We start from the raw sequence: 24,465 nt of genomic DNA, 5'->3' as shown, positions 1-24,465 counted from the left end.
AGACAAATAACTATCTTATGGAATCCATTGAACCTGTGTTTTCATGTCAAACGTTTGTTTCAAGTATTAAAATTTGCCAATTCATTTACTTTTTTCTTGGGATTATCTGAGGTTAGTTACACCAAAGATGAAAAAAAATGTTGGTTAAATGTTTTTTTTTGTTTGTACATAAATACAGTGGCGTATCTGGGGGGGATTGCACGCCACCCCCCCAAAAAAATTACTCACTTCCCCCAGTTGCCCAACCCAAAAATGATAGTCAAGTAGATAAAAATCAACTAAAATCACCATATTTTGCAAATTAGTGCCCCTCAACTGATTATCGAGCCCCCACTTCACCTTTGCGCCCCCCTCATCAGCACCCACATTTCAAGACTAGATACGCCACTGCATAAATATCTAATCAGTATTCTATGCTCTTCCTTCAGATACTAAATCATGTAAGTACATAAAGGACATGAGAGGTCATTACATAGTAAACCAAATATGTTAAAATGATGGTGAAAATGATTGTGAAACTACCAATAGCCAAAAACAAAAAGCATGCAAAGGATGCATGTTTAACGTAACCTTTACTTTATTGATTATAAAAACATAATATTAGTTTCTGCAACAGTGCAGGTAATCCTGTGGGAAAAGATGGTGTATTGCAGAAGGCAATTCTCAAATGAATGTAAATAAAATCTGAAACATTTATATTTATGGTTAGATAAAAATCACAATCTGGCCAACTTAAGTGGCAATATGAATCAGAAAAGCTGTTAATTTCTTAAAATAATGTCAAAAATATTAATCTAAATATCATCTTCCAAAGTGCAATGCGTTGTTGGGGAGACAATGTTGCTACCACGAAGTATACTGACATTTATCGCCGCACAGTTCATTTTTAATTGTGTGTTGAAATGCATTTCTCCATCTGTTAGAAACACATCATTGGGTTGAAAATAGGTCAGTAGCATCAACTTTGGTAGAATATGAAAATATTTCAGACAATTTTTTTGGAACAGTAGATGTAAAACACTGCACCAAAGCTACGGAACTACCAATTAATATATCAATGATAGCTTGTATATCAGATGATTTAGTTTATTTTTTTTTCTGCTAAAATGAATCAGCAATTGCATACTTACAGGCATCAGGTGAATCTCCTCTACTACACATGATGACACTTGCCCTGGCAGAGTTACAACCTTTTTGACTTTTCCCCCCTCTGTGAGAGGTAGAGTAAAATTATTTCATGAGAGTCAAGTATGTGATAATTGAGCGTGCTTGCCAAATAAAAATAAAATACATTTTAATAACACCTGTTATAAATTCATCAAGTATGAACAAATATAATAATCAAGAAATTATGTTTATTATTTATTTTATCATAATGAGTAATTATTTAATGTCTACTATAAATATAAATAATCTATTAAGATTTTCTGTTTGATTAAGATGAAACATTTCTTGACCACTTAAAATTTTAAAAAAAACCCATAAGTTTATAGTATAAAACCCCCACCCCAAAAAAACATTACATTTTATCAGTGTTTAACCTTTGACCACAACACAAAATGAAAATCTATTGAGATCAAAGTTTAAACACTGTTACATTTGTACTCCAACACACTTAAAACAATACTTTTTAAATATTTATAACATTATCATTAATTAATAGGTCCAGGGTTTTATCTATGTGTTCTGATTTCGTACAATTGTCTCAATTCAGCCTTTGGCTGCCATGTACAATTAGTGATGTTTTTCTGAATAAATATACCTTGAATAATACATTAATATTATATTTTGAACAGAAACATTTAAAGTCTTAAAATATGGAAATTAGTTACTCACCTGTACCAAGGAAAACTACGCGGTAACTTTGCCCTTTCACAACAAGTTTGTCAACACTCACTTGAGTCACTCTGATAAGAAAATAATCATGGGTTTTAAACACATAAGTAACATTAGTTAATTAAAAAAGCTAACATATGAAAAATTTGAACTTATCCTAAACATTATGGAAAATAATCCTTTATCAAATTAAATCATAATTTCATATTTTAAAAAAATTAAATAGTGAGAAATTATAAATCTTAACGGAATATCAAATACGATATGGTATCAAAATGTATATGAAACTTTCATTTGTAACAAAATTTAATGTATGTTTCTCGTCGGGAAACATTTTTTTCAGTTAATGAAATCGCCAGAGTACAGATCAAGTTAGCTGTCTGAATACAGAGCTCACTTCCTGAATCCAAATCCAGATGAGAACAAAACTTAAGAAGTTTCAATCTACAGTAAAAGGTGAAGTCTTCAGATTGGCAAGTGTCCTGTACGCAATGTCTTCCTAAGGGACTCTTCACGTTGTTTATCGTTACTCGCTAATTTCCCTTCACACAGGTTAGTTATTACGGATAAGTGAAAAACAGAGATTGTTTCAGCGTATCATATGTTTGAAATATCATTTTTATAAGTACGAATTTAAATATGCAGCTAAATACATGTATATATAAATGTACATATATTCTCTTATACACATCTAGATGTGTATAAGAGACAGATATATATATATATATATATATTTATGAGTGTTTGAATAATTACAATTTTGAAAATGTATATGTTATATTATTTTCCCATTTTCATCAAAGATTATAAAATACAAGAATAAATCTCTAAAATTTTAATAAAACCACAAAATTAAGCATGACGAAGTAAGGTGACATCCAGGTAAGGGATTTGTTTTCTATTATTATTATTAAGGGGATTTTTAACTATCTGACTATAATTTTTTTTTGCTTCAAACATTTTAAGTGGAAGGGGTTGCTGGTTGCGCAAGCTTTTTAGGAGCGTGCCACCTTACCACACAATGCCAAGGCTTAGTACGGTGGGCTTATTTTCCTACATTCAGTAATAAATACAGCTCAGAACTACATTTATCATCTTAACTCAGTTTTAAGTTATAAGAAGTAATTGGAATAACAACTTCTATTATGTACGATATATTTAAAAGGCTAATTAATTCTACCTTTCCTCTCCTTCGGCCTCAACATGAACCGGCTTGTTTAATAGTGGTTGTACCGCACGATCCATAAGTTGAAATCGCGCTGCTTCCTTAAGGCTGCGGTCCGACTTCTGCTTATTGCGACCCTCTTTCAGATGGCACTGGATGGAAAAGAAAGTACAAAAAATAAAAAAATTAAAAAACATGATTTTTTAAATTATCAATATCTACTACAGTAGTGTTTTGAAAGAATATTTGTTTTCATCAATCAAAACTGCTTCAGATAACAACAGATAAAAAGTAACAAAATATCAAGATAACTACTTTAAACTGAATGTGAAATACAGACATGGAAAAAAGCTGTATAAATGTAAGAAACTATTATTAATGCAACAGGCAAAAGGTATTTGTATGTTCCTGTGAGGGTTTCCAACTTCTAAAATTGATAAACCTATTGTTATATGGAAACTAAGAAATAATTTTATTATTACTTTAACAACAGGGATATTGTATTTTTATGAAGTTCTTTCTTTTGTTGTTGTCTACTAGGAATTATGGGTTTATACTGGATAGAAACTAAGAATTCTGATCATCCTTCAGGGACTTTCAAGGTTTAAAAGAAATTAGTAACCAAAATCAGAGCAGTCAATATGAATCACAGTTTAATACTCTCGATTAGAACATAATGATGATTGTGAAAAGTTTTAAAAAAAGTAATTGAATTTAAACTAATAACTGGCTAGTAATTTGAAATGAAAGATGTAGACATTATCATCATCTTCAAAATTCTCACAAGGGTTTCTTACATGTCTGTGAAAATTCTGGGAAAACTTTCAAAAGCTATCAAATAATAACTTATTTAAAAGATCAAATAAAATATCAATTTGAAATGATTTGCAAATCGAAACATTTCATTTTTTGCTGATTTACTATGAGAATCCTAACATTGATTTCTAGCCAAAGTTACTGAAAATAATAAAGGAGCGGTATTTTTTATGCCTCTATTTGGCAAGGAACATACTTTTTCTTGTTCGAAATTTTCAATTGAAAGTAAATAACCTTCTTAAATAATACGAAAACAGTTTAAATATTAAATTTCATTTTTAAAATTAATTAGCTCTTCACAGATATTAGGCCTATTACATAATATAAAATTATGACTTTTTCATAAAAGTATTTCAAGACTATAAGGAAGGAAAATGCTATAACAAAAAAGATGAGAGAATAGAGAAGAGAGGTTGTAAAGGGAATAAATATCATACAAACATCCTATTATAATTTTATCAGTAGAAGATTCGAAGTCGCTGTAATAAAGAGAAAACAAAAAGGGAGAAAGCATGAAGCATCCCTGAGGGGCTCCGGTCCTACAGATAGTAGGTTCAATCTTTTTCCATTAAAAATAACAACTTGTCTTCTGGCACTTAAGAAGTCCAATATCCAAAGATTGTATCTTGTGCAGAGGAAAAATATGTCAAGTTTGGCAAACGAATCACATCAAAATTGAGGAAGCAAAATGAAGGATAAAATATGAAGAGGATATTGTAAGAGGCAGCTTCTATTGACTTCCTTAAGTTGCTCATAATTTATTGTTTTTAATAATTATGTTATTGTATGTCTAGTAAATATGTTTTGTTTTTGCAGTTTTTATGTACAATTAAATAAGTAAATACATAGAATAGGAAAGAAAATAGAAAAAGATTATATGAGAAGGAATGTGGTCAAAACATATTGACTTTATTAAAGTTAACTTTGACATTAAATAGATTCTTAGTATTTATATTTTAATGCGCAGTGGGTATACTCCAAAATATAGAATGATTAAATTATAATGTAAATGTATAAAAAAAGAACCAATAAAAATTTAATTGCATAAAATAACAAATAAAAATAAGGAAAGAAAGAGGGATTATATAAAAGCCATAGGCATTCATGGACATGTTTGAGTGAGAGTTATGGATGGGGATATTTAGTACCTTGAAATTTGGGCTGTTGTTTGGGTGTGGACCCCACGAGCCTTCCTTATGTTGTACTTTATATGGCCCTTCAAAGGCATTGTCAAATGATGCTATGTCGAAGGCACATACAGCCGAACCACTCATACCATTTCTAAAAGATAAAACAACATACATTCGAAGTGGTTATTTCATTCCATCATAAAAATTATGTTCATTCGGGAATGGAGATAATCAATGATGATGATGATAACATATTTGATGATTTCAGAGTTAATACAAATATATTAGTTCTATTTATTAAAGACGATGATAAGGATGTTGTTGATGATAATTTTAATTCATTGTTCAGCAAAATAAATGAAACAGTGATGATGATGATGATTTTAATCACATAGAGGGAATTTAGGTTGCACAGTTAGCATACCGCTGGGTGGTGAACACTCCATAAATGATACCATCTTTGTTGTCGTAAACAGCACTCTCTAAAATAAAGAAACAAAAATTAATTCAATTTGAAAAGCTTGTTTAAGTAAGCATTAATGAGTAAAAATTTCACCCAAATTATTATTTCAATTCATGTTCTTAAAAAAAAATTATATTTCTACATCAATTATAATTATCTTTAAAATATATTTATTTAGATTTATGACTGACTTAAATGAAACATACAGAAAGTTCAATTCATATTTCATCTCCAAAATATTTGTTTAATAACATATATAGACTGAAAAGGGGGAGAAGCAGTGTGAACTGGGCCTAGGTTAAATATTGACATGTATTTTGTAAGTCTATGCCATGGCAACTGGGAGCTTTCCCCAGACTCACATCTAAGCCCTGCTACCCTTGGATCCTCACCAAGGGAATGCAGCAGCTGAGCTACCTCAGAGCCAATTACTCTGCTTTTGGCAGCCTAAAAATCTCACTCTTCAAAAAAACAACATACTATAGCTTACTTTAACTACATTATAATTTTTTTCAAATATTAACAATCCTTCAGGAAAAGATAGAACATGTATTGTCAGATGATGACTTATATCTAATTGTATGATTTCTTGATGTCAGCTTAAAGTTCCTCAATGATTCATCCAGGGAATTGTGGAAAGTTGGAAAAATTATTTGATATCTGCATCTAAATGGCCATTAATAAAATGCTTTAGGATTGTATGAGAAGCACAGCAATGCTTGTCTTTCATCTGTTCAATAATGGCACAGAATTTCAAAAGTTTTTTTAGTGATATTATTGGATAAGTTCTCTTACATACAATATTTATAAAACTCAATTCAAACAAAATTCATAAACATAATACTGTCAGAAAGCTTTGTTTTTCAGGATGTTCTGAAAAAGAAATCACTCTAGAAATTTGACAGGTCTTGCCAACTGGTGACCCCAAAGATGACTAGTATTTAAAGAACCAAGAACATAGTAGTCGGATTATTTATGCTTTCATTTGGATTTTTGATAGTATTGATTAATAAATAAAATTATTAAAAGTCATTCAAAGTTATAATGCAGTTCATTTGAAATGGTTGAAAGTAAAGAATAATTCAAAAATAATTTATTAAGCAAAATATTTGCAGAAAATGAAAAACAATCTTACAAAAGTCAAACTGTCTTACATTTTAACCAAGGTCAAAGGAAAGGATACAAATACCAACTGGGTTATGATGTCCAATCCTAATATTACCATCATAAATTAAATTTCTTTATCCATAATATCCTAGATTTATACCTGGGATGCCACAGGGTTAAACTATTTCAAACCACTGTGCTCTATCAAAACTGTTATGAAATATATTTAATTTCAAATAAATTTTAAGAAAATTCCATTTTAAGAAAATTCCATTTTAAGAAAAGGGATTTAAACCTTTTGTAACAGAAGCCGAGTTCATTAAATAAGCTGGCAGTTATATAAACTTACTGTTGTATATTTAATTTGTATCAGTTAGGATTAATGATGATTATTTTGGATTATGTATTAGCATTATAATATACATTTACAAACATGGAAGGTTGAAAATCCAAAGTACTTTGGTTCACCAGAAAGTGCCTTGAAGAAGAACCTCCAACTACAACAAAGATTTACAACTTCTTTTAGCTGCTTAGAATTGATCACAACAGATATATCAAGGCTGCCATAATCTTTGACAAATATTCATTTATCAACATAATTACAAAAGCAGCCTAGTAGTAGATCTGAGGGTTATGCAGTATGTTCGGTCCTTATCTGGATCACAATTAATAAAACAATATTACTTATACATTTATAAAAAATATAAAAAAACTAAAGTCAAAGATAATTGGAAACATGATAGTAAACTTAGTAAGCAGCAATATAAAAAATGACAAGAAGCATAAAAGTCAGTTCTGTCCAGACTATCAAATGTTATTTGACAAAACCATGTGACATGCCTAAATATAGTCATGATGACATCACATTATGACCATATATAGGCACATCATGACTATTCATGGATAGTTTTTGTCAAAGAAAATTTGAAATCTAGACAGAGCCTAAGGGCCTTCAGATTCATGACACTAGTAACAGGGGAGTTAAAATAGTTAAAAGAAATGTCACAAGTCATTTTAATAATGAATGGCATGGGAATAGTCTGAAGCAAAGTTCCATTCAAAGTATATGAGACAAAAATAAATCTCTGTCAGATAATATGGTATATAGCACAAAAGGGAGCATTTTACATTTCAGTGCAAAACCAACACTTTCATTCACTCAATTCTATATACCTCCAGATGTGCTGTTGCTTAGCAACATTGAGATGCCTGGATTTGGGATGCTTGGAGATGTTCACAGGTCTTTCCAGGTGTAATAATATTGATGTCATGGAAGATATCAATGACTCAGTCCCCAGTTAAGGTTACTTAATTAAGCCTAGTTGAGTATCTAGGAAATTTGTGCTGGGTCCCTGGGGACTCGTGAATGTGACAGTACAGTACCATGCCTGGTATTGAGTAGTCGACTGGGGCACATTAATAATCCCCTGCTCTTTCCGAGGAGAGTACCTAATTCTTTAGCCTACACATGAGCCATCTTGTACTCAGGACTACAAGTAAAACATCTCATCCAAAAAATATGCACAGTATATCAATGAAGATCTAAGGTTCATCCAAACACACACAAAATTGCCTACCTACTAACCGTGGAGGAATATCCTAACCAAGTGAGCAAAGAATCTCTATCATATTCATCCTAACCGAGTGAGCAATGCTTCTCTATTGTATTCATTAACATTATTTCAGCAATACTGTTTGTGTGTGTTTTTTTTTTTACAAATGAGTACAGAAACTTCCATATTATAGTATTTACTTTTTCATCTTTACATTACATTTTAAAATTTTATTTAAAACTCTTTCTTCTTTTGTATTTTATTTATCTATTTTTTTGGGGGGGGGAGGGGAGAGGGAGCTAGATCAGGCATCTAACTGTTCATGTTGTGATTTCTGGGTTTTTCCCCTCATTCCTCCAGATTGTCATCTGTATTATATTATATTGTCAAGAAATACAAATAAACTGATTGATTGACAATCTAACGTAGCGTTGCAAGTACAATGAGGGTTAACGGCCAAAATATTACATAGTAAGCTACTGTTAATTTCACCATCATTAATTTATACCATTACAATTTTCAATTTATATGAGACAATACCATAAAATTATCTTTTTATCAAATACATGCTGACTATAATTACATGAAATAGCTTCAAATAGTAGAAAAAGGTTTATGATTTAAGTCTAATGTACCAAGTACATCTCAATATCACAAAAGAACATTGTGCTGGAATAGCATGAGTGGTTAGCTTCCTGTTATTTCAATGTTATAATATAATACTACATTCATTTTTTTCTGCCAAACAGTTGGCAGACATAGAAAGTAGGCCTGTATATGCTTCCGTTTGCTCCCACATCATATTCCTACATATTCCCACACAATTGCCAATACCAGAATGAATTGAGCACTCCATAAAAAAAACCAACCCATCCAGTATTTTAGTTGTCTAAACAAACCTCATACGATTTCTCTCCTTAGATAAAATATTATTTTCTATTAACTTAAGAGATATATAATTATTAACTTAAGGTATATATTGATATAATAAGTGCATGTTATTTGTTTACTTCAAAATAAGACATGAGCCTATGCAGCCATTTTATTTCATAAGTATAAATAAGACATATTATAAAGTATCCCTAGTTCATCAACTGATGTTTGCTATTGGGTGTCAAAAAAATTAAAATACAAAGTCAAATTTCAAAATCTTACGTATTTCATGGAAATAGAATGGATATTCTCCTGGAATGGAACAGTTAAGTCTGGCTTTCACATAAGTTGTCCAATTTTCAATCAGCATGTACTCACCACCAGTATCATTCTATAAAAAATATGACCAAAAAAAAAAAACCAAATTAGGTATTAGGTATTTTGAAATTAATGTATGCATTCCTATATAACAAATTATTGAATTGAACTCGGAATCAGAATGTGCATATAACAACCCTTTTAGTTATATCATACTCAAACATATAATGCTGTAACATATCAAGATCAACTGCTTATTTAACACTATCATAAAAAAAAGTAAATACTTAAAATTCAAACAGGTCATCCATAGAAGATAATCATCACTCAGAACATATCTATTCACACAGACGTACTTGTATCCCTGATATTTCCTCTCCAGATTTGATCGGTAAACTTCCCATTTTAAAGGCTAAATCATGATCTGTAGAATTCTGTCAATTTCTCACAAACTACAAAAAAGCTCCCCGAAAAAGACAAAAAAGTGCAATTTGATGCCAGATGATCTGATTTGTTTTCAGATGATCTGAAAATAATCTGTGCCTAATCGCAGTTTGTTAGCAAGCTTTGTTGTGTGTTTTCCTCATTTTTTATTAGTCCTTTAAAAAAAATGGGGGTGGACGTCCTCCACCAACCTAATCCAGCCTCCAAAATTTTCAATACAAGGAATTGGAATGTCTGTATCTCACAGCAGAAGATGTACACCACATTGATATTAACTTGCTCATGTTGCAGACTAATTATTTCATTACTTCGCTGTACCGCTTAACATGCTTTCACTATTAAATTTCATAAAGTACTGATAGAAAGCACTCAAAACAAATTGATTACCAACCAACAAACTTTAAATTCATCCTTTATTAAATCACTGTTAACTTGGTTTAATTGATACCAGAGCAGAAACCGACCAGACGAAAAAACAGCATAGGAACACCAGTGTTTTTTTTTCTCTTCCTTCATGTTTAATAATCTGTGTATGATTGGTGAAGGTAAAACAACCTAAAGGGCATCTATGATCATTTTATGTGTTTTAAATGCACTCTTGGAATAACGTAGCAATATTAATAACGACATATATAAAACAGAACAGAAGCATAGAGAGACACTAGGACTAGTGCGCGCATTCACTGAAATATGGACGGAAGGATATCTTGAAATTTGAACTCATATTGTGTCTCCTTGCTAAAACAAAATAAAAATGAGTACTTTCTGCTATTGATTAATTTTTTTTAATCTAGGCTAAAAAACAAATTTCTTCCATATGTAAGAATCATAAACTCACGGTGCACTGCAAGTCCATGATAATGAATTTATGGGTAGGATAAATTGTTAAAATTCATCTGATTGGTTGAAAATTGGCCAATGACTGCACACTTTTCATTTAATAAATAAGATGGTAAAGTCAGTGTTGGAATGGTTTCAACCTCACCACAGATGTGAAGTAAAATAAATTAATCTCCTATTCATACAAGTAATTTGTAAAGTTCCCTAAACATTTTATTTGCATTTCAACTTAAACATACCACCCTTAGCTTTTCTTTGAAGTTAGTTTCAATATTGATTATTTAATTCAATTCAAATTTATGTCTAGAAATAAAAAACAAAATATAGAGCAAAATAACTGCCATTCAGATATAGAAAAAGTTTTTAGGCTATAAAGTGGCACTCCTGAGAGAGACATGGTGGTTCTTGCTTAGTTAACAGTTGCTCCATTTTTTAATGAGGAATGATGGGGAAAAAAAAGGTTTGTAATTGAACATACTCTTTACTTGTCAGTACTCATTCCTATCTTAAACATTCTTCGCATTTTACTAATGCTTAATTCATTTATCACTTGATTCAATAAGTGATTCAGCATTAATGTGACCGACAGAAGTTGTTTTAACCTCACCACAGATGTGAAAAAGTAAAATAAATTAATCTCCTATTCATACAAGTAATTTGTAAAGTTCCCTAAACATTTTATTTGCATTTCAACTTAAATATACCACCCTTAGCTTTTCTTTGAAGTTAGTTTCAATATTGATTATTTAATTCAATTCAAATTTATGTCTAGAAATAAAAAACAAAATATAGATCAAAATAACTGTCATTCAAATATATAAAAAGTTTTTAGGCTATAAAGTGGCACTCCTGAGAGAAACATGGTGGTTCTTGCTTAGTTAACAGTTGCTCCATTTTCTTAATGAGGAATGATGGAAAAAAAAAATTTGTAATTGAACATACTCTTTACTTGTCAGTACTCATTCCTATCTTGAACATTCTTCGCATTTTACTAATGCTTAATTCATTTATCACTTGATTCAATAAGTGACTCAGCACTAATGTGACCGACAGAAGTTGTTTTACTATTGATATGACTTTATATATCATAATATTCTATTTATGTGCATGTGTTTAAAATCAATCACTGGTAAAGAGTAATTTATAATTTAGCAATATTCATGTTCATTAATGTGCTTTCTGCTGTTTTTCCTAAATTAAAATAATTTATATGCTTTGGCTGACCATGACCTTTGCATTCAAAGTTTTAAATTTTACTTTTTATTTAAAAAAATAGATTATATGAGAGAAATGAAAGAATTAATAACAATAAATTTGCAAAGGTGATCAAATAAATTAATTTAATTAATTGCAATAAATTTGGATTCAGGTAATTCTAAGTTACAGAAATATCAATCACTTGAAGTGATTGGTTAAGAGACTGCAGTTAAAATATTAACAAGGTGTAATAATACAGTATTGCTTCTGATATTTGTTTTTTCATAAGCAATATAGAATGAAGTACCTTTAATCATCTTGCTCATTAATTTTTTTCGAAGAGTGCCCTCTACATGTGACTATTTCATAAAATTAATTTATTACACTACCTGTCCTCTTTAAATATTTAATAATTATTGAAACTTAAATCATAGAATGGCAGAAATTCTCTGACCATCAAGTTATTTCAAAATGAGATTCAAAGAATTCATTCATTCAAAGAAATTATTCATTTACAATTTCTAGTATTTGACATAATTCCAGATTTTAACATGCAATGTATGTTGTTTCTGAATGCCTTCTACTTTATTACAGCACTTTGAAGTGACTGATGTTTTAAAGATAAAAAAGTCATTAAAACAAAAACACAATTTTATCATTTTAAATTTATTATTTTAATATTAATTGTTATTAATAGGATCTTTTTAAATTAGTTTGTATTTATAAATGTATATATTTTAGTCTACTTTAATTTTAATAATTTTAATTGAAATAAAATGTGATTTACAAATTGCATACATAATGATATATAAATATTATATAAAAAAAGTTTAGTAAATAAAACTAATGCAATTTATGAAATTGACTAATATATGAAGTTCAGATAAACTTCTGTCTTCAATCACAAGCTATAAAGTCAAATTAATTTTCTAATTTAGAGATGATGGTTAATCCAAGCATTTTGATATCAGCAAAATGGTTTGCATTAGCTTGATAAACTTTAAGTGATCAGTATCAACAGGTGTTAGGGGAGGCGTCCATCACAACAATTAAATCAAATTTTTTAACACCTCTCCCTACTTACTGTACACATGCAGGATAAGACTTTCTAGTGCATGGCTATCCATTTATTGTTCATCTATTCAAAATATACCACCATGTTTGTTAAGTGCTCCCTTGTTGCTTCTTTAAGCGTCACAAGTTTGCATTTCACCATACTGTAACCACACTTAACCCACAGCAATACCGCCACCATGCCACAATTCTCCAATGAAATTAACTTTTGTGAAATTCTACTTATTAAATAATAAATCAATAGGATATTGATAATTTTTCCAGACATAAGTACTATTAAGTACCTTTCACCTTATACACTGTCATGCCTCCTACATCCCGCCTGGAACAATCTCAATGTTGGTAGAAGAGGTATCTATGTAAATGTGTATATGTATACGTAGGCTATGTATGAGTAGGGAGAAATCTTTTCACGGTCCATGAAAAAACGCAGGTTATCGCCATCTTATAGTACTGTACTTGAACAAAAATGGCTGACATAAAATACATAATTCTATTGGCACTCAAAGTTGTTTGAATAGCTTGCCCTCTATTGACTAAATGTTAAAATATTAAAATAGGGCATGTGGAAATTACAGGTATTGGTTTGCGTTTATAGGGGTTCCAAATTTTTAATTTGTAAACAATATGTAGTTTAATTAATTACAATCTTATTGGTAAAATGTTCACAACTTCTGCTAGTTCAGTACTGAAAGAATGATCATTGCAAAGTTCTCCCTCTACACCTTCAAAAACAGCATGAATACTAGGCCTACTCCAAATATGACCACATACATTTTTTCACATAGCTTATTGATAGATGAAATGCACATTTTACCTCATTACATAGTTTCCTAGAATGATTTCAACATTATCACAACTACAGTAATAATGAATGAGTCACTTGTCTCATGTAATCTTAAAAACCTTAAAAGTTTGATCACTTCAATTCTACCTCATTATCTTTTACGAAACTCTTTGTTATTTTTATCTAAAAATGAAAGAAAATCTACAGATTCATTTCTATTTAAGTAAAAATCAGGCAAAGTCACGATAAAGGATAAATGGATTTTCAACACCTAATGTCTGAGTCATGAAACATGACAAAATACATTAACAATAAAAAAAAATTTAGACATTCAAAGATTCAGTTATCAGCAGATATAGTACCAACTAAAAGTTTAGGTTACTTTCATAATAATGTAGTTGCACCTTCCCACAGAAAGCATGAACACCAGGAATTCTGATTGGGAGCTAACTGTTGACCTGTTAGCAGTGCCCATCAGAATAGTGATCAGGATTGGTTAATGGTTAGCAACCATTAACAGTTAGAAAATATTCTTTTTCATTCCTTTTTTAATTACCCAAATGTTTTGTATAAATGAGCATTAGGAAAATAAGCTAGTAGGATTTTCATGAAAATATAACAAAATTCAATTAAAATTATTGCCAGTTGTATTTTTTGACTATTCACCTTGGTGGTTTATTTTTAAACGACACAAAGATGAAAGATGCGGGCCCTAAATTGCAAAAATCTACCTCAGACTTTGGACGAAATTAGTAGTAATATTGGAAGGATGCTCATTATTCCATTCAGCATACATCAACATGGGCATAAGTTAGAGGGTGCATCTGTCCAATGGCAGCAAATTAGGCAGACTAATTCCAGGATTTCATTCTGCATTCTCATTTTTCGCATCCTTCCAGGCCAAAACTTGTCCCTGATCATGACCCAAAACAACACAGATCAGAGATATTTCTAGTATGTTTCCATGTGATGTATACTCGCACTTCCAGTAAATACAAATGCTGGCTTTACGGTTAAAAGGACGTTGGATAATGCTAACCGTGGAATGAGCGTGACCATCTACTTAGGCCTACATTAAATTAACAAAGAATTCCTAGAACTGTTTACAATATTTAATTCTTTTCAAGAAATTTCAAGGTTGTCATCGAATAAATTACCAAATACAATTACATAGCTAAACTTCAGATCACTTGATTTTTACAGGCTACTGAACTTACGCAACCCAATTCCTGTGGCTTAGTTTATTTCAATTTAAGATCTAGACTCTATTGTAAGTGTTTCTATTGTCTTTTGTGTGACTACATGTTTACAATTCTACTATTACACATCATTGTTCATTACACCACAATATTGCACATAGTTCAAATACCCACAATACTTTCTAAACCGATTGATATATTTTCAACTTTAAATTTTCACGATTTGGCTAACTCATGATCATACAAAATATACAAAAAAATATAGAGGGTGCACACCTGCATGGTCGTATACAGATTGTAATTTAAAAAGCACAATTGGATGTTTTATTTTAATATCCATAAAAGTTTAAATTATTATAGTAGAATGCTATTTAAATACTTCAAAATGGGCCTATTAGTAGTAGGCCTACTTGGTTTAGTCATGGTTTAGTAGGTATTCCAATAATTTACCTTTGTAGATATAGAAAGTATAATTTCGATTATACATGCCACTAATCCACAAGATGCCCTAAGCTAGGTAGAAGGAACCTATTTGGCTAAAAAATAGCTTCAAATACCTCTGTCAGCCAACCATTTCAAATTTCTACCACCATTTATTATCAAGATTAAGGACAAATCATAAAGTTTAAGCAGTATCTGGGATTTTTCCACAAAGGTAATCACCATTACTTACAAAGGCACCTTGGGTAGGAGTTGCATATTTCATAGATTGTGAAAATCAAGGTGTTTACAAAGGTTAAAAATAATTGTATTATAACGAGCCATCCCTACAGTATATAATCCCAAAACATGTTTTCTATTATGAAAATTATTTCGAAATGCTTTGTATAATAATCTCCAACATATTCTAACTCAAGGTTAATAGCTAGTGATCATCATTGATAATAGAGGGATAGAAACCCTAATCCCTTGCCATTTATACATGGGGTAACCTTAAAAAGTTTCCTTGTGTCAAATTATGGGTACATACAGCATAGAGAAAATAGTTCTCTATGCATACAGTAAGTACATCGCCATGCTTCAACGGAGATGCCCTACATACCATTATATGTCATAATAATAGGCCTAAATGCCTGAATTTGTCTAAATTAATTAGGAATTAACATAACAATAATATTTATTTACTTTATTATTACAAAATTTTAGAAGAAAAATACAATATAAAATGCCCTTAATGGATAACCAAAAGTTTAAAAACCCTGAAGGATTCTATACGGCATCGTAAAATAAAAAATTGCAACATTACATTAAAATAATTTTTCGATATAGAAGTTTAAGAAGTTGTATAAAAGTAGATGTCATATAAAAAAATATGTTTAAAAAAAAAATAAATATAAGTATAATTTTTATTTTTAAATCTGTAAACAAACAACCGGAATTTCAAACCGTATGTTTGTCAATAACAAATTTTACATACTGTATGTAATCAATCCCTATCACTTTCTGCTGGTTACTGAACCAGTGAAAAACTCTTTTTGAAAAACTATATAATTATCATTAACTTCGGCAAATAAATTTTATCTCAAAGGGTAATATGCAGAGTAACATTTCTTATCAGATCAGAAGTCAGAGAAATTAATTATTCATCTCCAAAAAAAATGCCCACAATTTGGCAATGGTTTGTTCCAAAATAAGAAATTCTCTCCTAAAGATAGGCACATGAAGTTTGAAGTATAATAGTAGATACATGCAAGCTTACATCATTTTCTTCAAAATAAGTTAAAAGTAATAACAATAGCAACAAAAAAAAATACTATTTTTAGAAGAAATGTTAAAAAAATTTAATTTCCATGTATGTTTGAAAAAAGGGTTTAATTATTGTCATGATACTTTTTAAGCTACATGATTTCTGGCTTCTGAGCGAATAGGAAAACTTTTACCACATATAATTACAGTAGAGAACCTGTTGAATTCATTGGAGGAAGCAAATTTTGATAGAAATTGAAGATAAGTAAAATGAATTTTCCGGAAACAAGGGTTTGCAATTTGGCAGTGAAAGCTTGGTAAAAGACATGCTTTGTGACATAATGCAATTATATAACAGTTTGGAGGTCATTTTGAGAGTTGTATATAAACATTTTCTTAATTTTGCATAGCAAAATCTATAAAAATTCCTAATGTGGTTTGACTCTATAATTAAATTTAATTGGTTAGATGGTAAGATATGTAGTAGTCATTGAAACTTCTTTCTAACATGATAATGGCACCAATAAAATGCTCATCATAAAAAAAAAACAAACTTGATGGTTCCTCTGAATCAAATGGCCCAATCAAATTTTGAGATTAGAAGCATGGTGGCTCTCTTGGACCTGCAGTATGTGCCCCCACCCCCTCCACTGATTAATTTATATCTTCAGTGGCCTCCGAGCTGAGGTGTTTTAATATGCCTTCTGTATGTTATTGAAAAAGGCAAGTAAAAGCTTATAATTTACCTCTACTTTGACCTAAACACAGCAGTTCTGGAGTAATTGAGCATAACTGAATCAGAAAAACTTTTCAATTAATATATGGGGGTTGGATGAGACATTTTATTAGAAAGGGAGCAGCAGAGTAAATTTGAGATGTGCAGCTGGTAATTAAATAAAATTAGATGCAATGTGCCACTAATTCAGCTCACTCCACTACTTTTGGTATTTCAAGAGTATTTTTTACAGATGGTAGAATAAAACTGAACTCCTGTACAGACGATAAAGCTTTATTTGACATGCATAAATACGGTCATGATGACATCACATCATGACCATATATAGGCACATCATGACTATATATGGGCATACAACAGCTTTTTGTCTGTGTAGACAGCGCTTTCAATCGACCTACATCACAGCGCACCGAGAAAAAATCATTTGAATTAAATGTCGGCACGTTGATTTTAATAACATATTTGAGTGAGGCAATGCAATCTAAAGTTTAAATCTCAAAACTCATCATTTTTCCATCATATTCTTATTCCCACACGTCTTCATAACTATCTTGCTTGCGTCATTTCACCATTTTTCTAATAGCTTTCAAATAGAAATTCTCAGTCCAGACATAAACATTATTGTGTAAACGTTATAATTTTTAAGACAATACTTTAATAATTATTGAAGTAATCAATTTAAGAATTTTTTGTCATGACTAATGCCTTTAGGAAATTCAGCTTTACCATTGGTGACAACAAAAGTTTCATCAGTAGTATCAAAAGTTTTGTCTTACCTTACAAACACGCGCCACCCTAGAGTAAATAGCCTGAAAAAGAGAAAGAAAAAAATGCAATATAAATTAAAATGATTTTAATGGCAATGGAGGCTCACATTTAATCAAGTAAAAATGTACTTTGTAAAAATACAAAAAAAGTTTAAGAAATTATATGACATCCATATCTTGTGAAAAATTAATGTTGAATTTTAGAGATATTTTGAAGAAAAAAAACCATTCATATGAAGTTACGATTAATCCTTCTAGTTTCGTCAACAAGGAACGTTGGGTAATCTCTAACTAAAGAATTTGACAATCACAAATACAGCTTTTCTATCCTGTTGGGAAAAAATCAATAAAATACAGCACAATATTGTAATTGTAAAAGTATTTTCTATTCTCTTATACAATTACAAAAAAATCAATAAAAAGTCTAAGTTTTGAAATAATAACTTTAGTATGGCATGGAATAATGAACACTCGACAAGACTACAAGATTATATCAATTTTTTCCATTACCTAACATTATAAAAAAAAAAAAAAAAAAAAAAAAAAATCCATGAATATATCACAAACAAGATTTAAAAGATTGAAGATAAGACAACAGCTCTAACTTCCCATTGGTTTTATTCATCACAGGTATTAAAATTATTCTTGTGAAACAATCTGAAACAAATCAGGTATGAAATACAGTATGTAGAGATATTTATGTAATTGAATCTAATAGATACGGTGCACAAAAATCCTTCACATCGTCAACTTTACTCAACTAAATTCAACATCAGACTCATCAACATACTGTATTGTTTGCAAGTGTCAAGTGTACACATGCAACGATGAGTTCTCACTTCATTTGTATAATAGTTTATGAATAAGAAAAATCAGAAATTAAGATAATTACTGTATGACATAATATTACGTGGTAATTTGAGGTACAATGAAGAGTTGATTTGTATTACTCTAAAACCTTCCTTTACTGTATTAATACATGAGAATGGTCATCCAATAGCTCCCAGATACAAGATTCATTTATTGTCTTACTACGTAAAATGTGTTTTTTATGCTTAAACAAATAATCTGTTGGAAAAAACAATAATCATGCCAAAACAAGTAAGAAAACGAAGCCTAACTATGATGCAAAAACATTATACTTGAAATATTTCTGTAAACATAGTGTACAATACTCAATACAACAATATTGTTTCTTATAGTTTTTTTTTTGTTGTTAAGTATAATAGATTGAAATTTACTTGAAGCAAGTACTTGGTGCCATCAATCAGTTTATTTTTATCACACAATAGTAAAATGATTCACATTTGGAGAATTGTTTATCTATCTGTTTCGATTTATAGTGTTGTCACATTTTACCATTCAGTTTACCAAGTGGTCCATAGTCAGTGTGAAGGATCACTGGGCATGTTTCTGCTGCAAATCCCAAAAATACAGGAATAATACAGGTATTCAAAATACCTGTATAATACTGGTACTGAAATCCTAACCCCATTTCTACTGCCGATCTGAGCTTATTCTAATGGGTGGTCGTGTCTGGTTTCTGTCAAAAACACAACAGAATTTCGTCATCATTACCCAAAAGGCCATTCGCGAAGCGGAAGTTTACCTACCTACCTACCTAGCCCAGGCATGCCTTCGTTCGTTCGATCCCCGCGAACGCGAGTAACGACAACATAGCAAGAAAAACCATTGCCTAGTTTGGAAGGGGAATAAACAAGTACGTACCATTTACTTCCCTCCGTCCATCCATTAAAAACGGGGGGTTATGAATTGCCCGGTCGCCCAATATTTGGTCCAGCTCATCGTAAAATGGGCATGTAACTCTGTTCCTGCCCGACCGGTTGTTGTTATCTTTGGCAGTAGTGTACTGGCTCTTCAGAGATTTGATTTTATTTATTATTTGTTTGGAACTGAATTCAGTTCCAAATTCCGCTTTAATCTTAGCTACTAAGTTTTGGTAAATAATGGCATCTCGTTTTGTGCCACTGAACTTCCCATTAATCTTTTCTTCGCCCCACGCTAGAACCAAAAAACGAGTTATCTCTTCAGTCCACATATTTTCACTAGGCCTACAGACAGTATTTTGTACCTTCGTGCGCCTACACGCTGGCTAGGCTAGCAGAGAGAAAAAGGTTGTATCAGGGTCATTCCGGGGGTCACCAATACAGGTATTTTGTGTTGCAGCTGAATTTAGGGACTGTGAATACCGTTACACATTCCTGAATACCGGTACGTACCCTCAATCAATAGCGATTTTTTAAGCGGTACAGAAATACCTGTATTTCTTAGGATGGCCCGTTTCTACGACAAAAAAAAATACCGGTATTTTAAAATACCTGTATTATACAGGTATTTTCTGGCAGCAGAAACAGGCCCACTGATGAGACCCCAAGTTCCTGAACATTCAATGGGATAAAATGAGCCAAGGCAGATACACAATTTAGACAATTTCCGTTTGATAGTAATTTATCGGTTTTGTTTGTTTTTATTTTAATTGAATGAATTTCCCTGTGATGGAGCCCATAAGACTACAGCCTGCTTGATAGCAAGTCAGGCTTAAGAGAGTCTTGGGAGGAATGATTTGGCCTATGAAAAGGGTCAAATCTTGCATACAGACTTATTAATAAATCTAACAGACATATCATAAAAAATCAAAACAAAAATTTTAGCTATAGGAAGTGACACCTATACAAATGTCACTAAACTGAGCTGATAAAAATAATTCCCTGGGAAAAAAGTACAGCAGATAAAAATACTTACCTGGGAAAAAAATTCCTGCCAACTAGGGTACTGAGGTCAGTTGGTTGACCTTTAGAAACTGTACTCAGCATAAGTTGCTTGATTCTTGCATCAAGATTTTTAATCAGTAATGATTATCAACATTTTGTATGCGAGTTTGAACAATTGGCACTAAATTTTTAACTAATAAACATAAATATTGACTTTATTATAACTGAAATTATACTTTTATTTTTAAATTATATTCATTTTATTAAAGATTATATGATTGTTGGCTAATGAGAAAACAGGTATCTAATGTTAACATAAATAATTACACCAAGGCAACTCAATAATAGCCTATAGGCTTAATAGTGATGATAATGATGGGTTGGTTTATAGCCACATTAACTAATATAAACATACAAATAAAGATGACAATTATAGCTTATTGTTTTGAAGTCAACCTAGGAGGAATGCGGTGGCTTGTAAAAATAATGCACTTTGCCAGCTGGACACATGAGATCCTAGATGGGTGAGCTTCCACAACCTACCCATGTCTGTTTGTTTAGCTTGTCATACAGTGTACTTACAGAGAAATAAGTACCAATGCCTCCATCAAACATCAATAAACAAGACTACTACTCAGGAGACAAGATAGTAAAGAAGGTTTTATATATCAACAGTAAAGTAAGCCTCGCTATAATATGGCATTGGTAGTAGTGTCCTTGTGCTATTTTAATTGGTACATTTATTTAGTTTTCAGTACTGAAGTGATGGTTTATTTTGTAAATGAATATTAAGCCATGATCTTCCGAGGGTAGTGTTTTTATCTTGACATTAAGTGTCTGAACTAGAATGTCTACTAATGAAGCGATGACAGATTGTAAATTACTTCTCCTTGATCCTCTCATTCAAATTTTATGTCTTTATCTACATAATGTTGTTAACATGCTTTAAAATTAAAGAGGAGCCAGAATTCATCATAATGCATGTTTAAATGTAAACATGCTGAACTCTTTTTTTTGTGATTTCCTTGCCTATATAATATCAATGCAATCATTACTTTTTTTACGACTAGAATCATTTAGCAAAATTATAATAACGCAACAAATTAATAGTGTAAATGCACATCCATGTAAACATGATGCGTGATGTCTGTGTAAAATCTTGTTTATTATAAGTATTTGTAAATTTAGGACATATAGTGCATAATTACGACCATAATTTATGCCTCATGACGAGCAGTCTGTTTTTCACTATGCTTCGAGTTAGTTTTTGTTACATGGATGGGCAGTGTACATGCGAATACGATTAAACTTGGTAGGAATATACCAAAAGATATCCTAGCAAAAATTTGTTAGAATTGTATAACATTATGTTCTACATAATAAATTGGGTATATAAAATACACATAATTCAAGTTCGAGTGCCGGTATATGGAAGGCACTAAGGCCAAAGTGTGAGTAATACAGTACCTATTGTATTAGATATTGCAGCCAAAATTTAATTATTTTATTTGTAACCCAAGGTCCTCAAGCCTTGTCCTGTACAACAATTGCACCTTTACTAAAAAAACAATTTGTTGTTGACAGTGGTTTACATCATTAGTAACACCAGCAGTTACATAGAATATGGTTGTTTATAGGTTGTTTAGCAACTCAGTAATTATACACAAAACAAAATATTTTTCAAAAGATTAAGAAAAATATTTGAATTCTTTCACTAAAAAGATTATATTATTATTCACAAGAAAAACAAATAACAAATTAAGAAAGGTTCATTAAATCATGGTTAAATGAAAAGTTACAATACAATACATACAAAACATTCTTATTTGGTGAAATCACAACAAATTTTATTCAAAAGCATCAGCATTAATCCTTACTTTAGATATTGCACACAGATAAGGAACAAGATCAAAGTGATTTGTTATTTTTTTATAAAAAATAACTGTGTGGAATAAGATTATTCAGAGCTAAGTCAACTTACAAATTAAGGCGTAAAGTGATACGGAGTGTGGTTTGTAAGGAGAAAGAAGTTATTCAGAAAATTCACTGATGAGAATAAAAGGTTTACTATATTTGGATACTATTCAAATTTTACTATTCTGTATTTTTTATCTAACACTGTCAGAATAAAATAAAGCGTTCAGATTAGGAAAGACTTTCTATCTTCCTTTCTTTCTTTCACAGTTCCAACAAAATTTTTTATAAATCTGAAATATACTAAACATATATTGAAATATGACTTTTGTAGTTTTGGAGGAAATATACACAAGTACTTTTTAGGGAAAATTGAATTTAATAAAATTATTAATAGGAATTTATCGAAATTATTCAAACCCTTATGTTCAGAAATCTTGCATGATAGCCTCTAAGAAGAGGCAGTGGTAAAGGTAAGATAATAACCCATAAGTCGCAGAGTCATTGTGCTAAATTGTAGACTGGCGTGTGGTCCATGACTAGTGTAGCAGCCGTAAAGAGGTAATTAGCTGACTTATTCATGTTCACAACATTCTAAAACAACAGAACCAGAGCACAGGACGCCCTCTACCTTTCTAAAAGTGCACATGAGGTAGCTATGAATACTGGACCTCCCGTTTTAAGTCTTTATGCAAGAAGACTTTGAGCAGGAATGGTCTCGAACCAAGGCTAATAGCGGCATACCCTGCCTTACATGGAATATACAAAGCCTGTCTCTTATACACATCTAGATGTGTATAAGAGACAGCTATTTTCACTTAAACATAACAAAAATATGTGGCACCGGTCGTGCTCCTTAAAATTTATGTAATTTGGCCAATGTGATGGTGTTCTTGAGAATGTTACTGAGTAAACCACATAAATCAGAGGGAATCAAGAGACCACAAAACTTACTATACTTTTTTTCATGTTTGTTTATTGAATAGTTTCAAGAATGTCAAGTAAAATCCCACTTTGGTGGCCAATAAAGAAAATCAAGTCAAGTAAACATGAAGAACCTTAAATAAATAACATAGATCATATGTTTAGACCAGGAGGTTGATGATGTCATTATTTATTTGAATGTTGTAAACAAAGATGGTACTAAATGTTTACCACTCTCTGAGAGGTATACTCAACAATAGACAGACCCCAAGCTGAGAGGTATGCTCAACAATCATTGGTGTGACCACAAGCTGATAGCTGGTAACATGTCGTTCAACGCATAGGAAGGGAATGTTCTCATTTTAAAAAGCTATCACTGTAGGTTTTATCGCATACTGTCAGTGTCTATTTTTGTCACATATGTAGGTGTGTTTTTTCCTTTAAAAATTCACAAGATTTGGTGCTAGTTAATTTCAGAGCATTAGCTAAACACTCTGAAAACTTTTGGAAATTTAAGTTGGGAAAATTTCCAAATAAGTCACAAGGTTGCGATTATGAGCCAACTTCTGAAAATGCCAGAAGGCAGACTTGTTTCTAAAGTGTTAAAATGCACGCAGTAGGATCACTCAAATAGACCCATCTACGCAGAGCTTTGACATGCACATTTTTATCACCCACAGAAGACTTATTTAGGGATTAAAATGATTCTCAAAGTGCTCAACCAAAGTATTAATGGATAAAGAAATAGACAAAAAAAGAGAGTGAAAGAAAGGATAGATAGAGACAGGGATATAGAGAAGCCAACTAAGTTCTAAGCATTACTTATTGATAAAGGTAGTACTAAAAGGTAAAATCCTTCCAAGTTAATAACTGTAGCTCAGTGTGGGTGTTTTTTGTTTTTTTG

The 24,465-nt window shown here is 31.1% G+C and overlaps 1 protein-coding gene across 2 annotated transcripts in view; it reads right to left on the bottom strand.

Moving 5' to 3' along the window:
* LOC117124425 (semaphorin-5A-like) overlaps nucleotides 1–24,465 on the bottom strand; it is a 75,799-nt gene that overhangs the window by 19,693 nt on the left and 31,641 nt on the right. For both annotated transcript variants that reach the window (XM_033270650.1, XM_033270651.1), the window contains exons 8-14: nucleotides 18,001–18,033; nucleotides 9,226–9,334; nucleotides 5,372–5,429; nucleotides 4,966–5,098; nucleotides 3,017–3,153; nucleotides 1,837–1,907; nucleotides 1,131–1,210 (exon numbers count right to left, since the gene is read on the bottom strand). In XM_033270650.1, coding sequence (XP_033126541.1) covers nucleotides 1,131–1,210; nucleotides 1,837–1,907; nucleotides 3,017–3,153; nucleotides 4,966–5,098; nucleotides 5,372–5,429; nucleotides 9,226–9,334; nucleotides 18,001–18,033 — 621 coding nt within the window. The remainder of the gene's footprint in view (nucleotides 1–1,130; nucleotides 1,211–1,836; nucleotides 1,908–3,016; nucleotides 3,154–4,965; nucleotides 5,099–5,371; nucleotides 5,430–9,225; nucleotides 9,335–18,000; nucleotides 18,034–24,465) is intronic.

This window comes from Anneissia japonica, unplaced genomic scaffold (genome assembly GCF_011630105.1).
Source record: "Anneissia japonica isolate Jap-2015-1 unplaced genomic scaffold, ASM1163010v1 scaffold665_len1252844_cov201, whole genome shotgun sequence".
NCBI lineage: Eukaryota > Metazoa > Echinodermata > Crinoidea > Comatulida > Comatulidae > Anneissia > Anneissia japonica.
The sequence above is the reverse complement of the archived record's forward strand: the minus strand, read 5'-3'. Positions and strand labels throughout refer to the sequence as shown.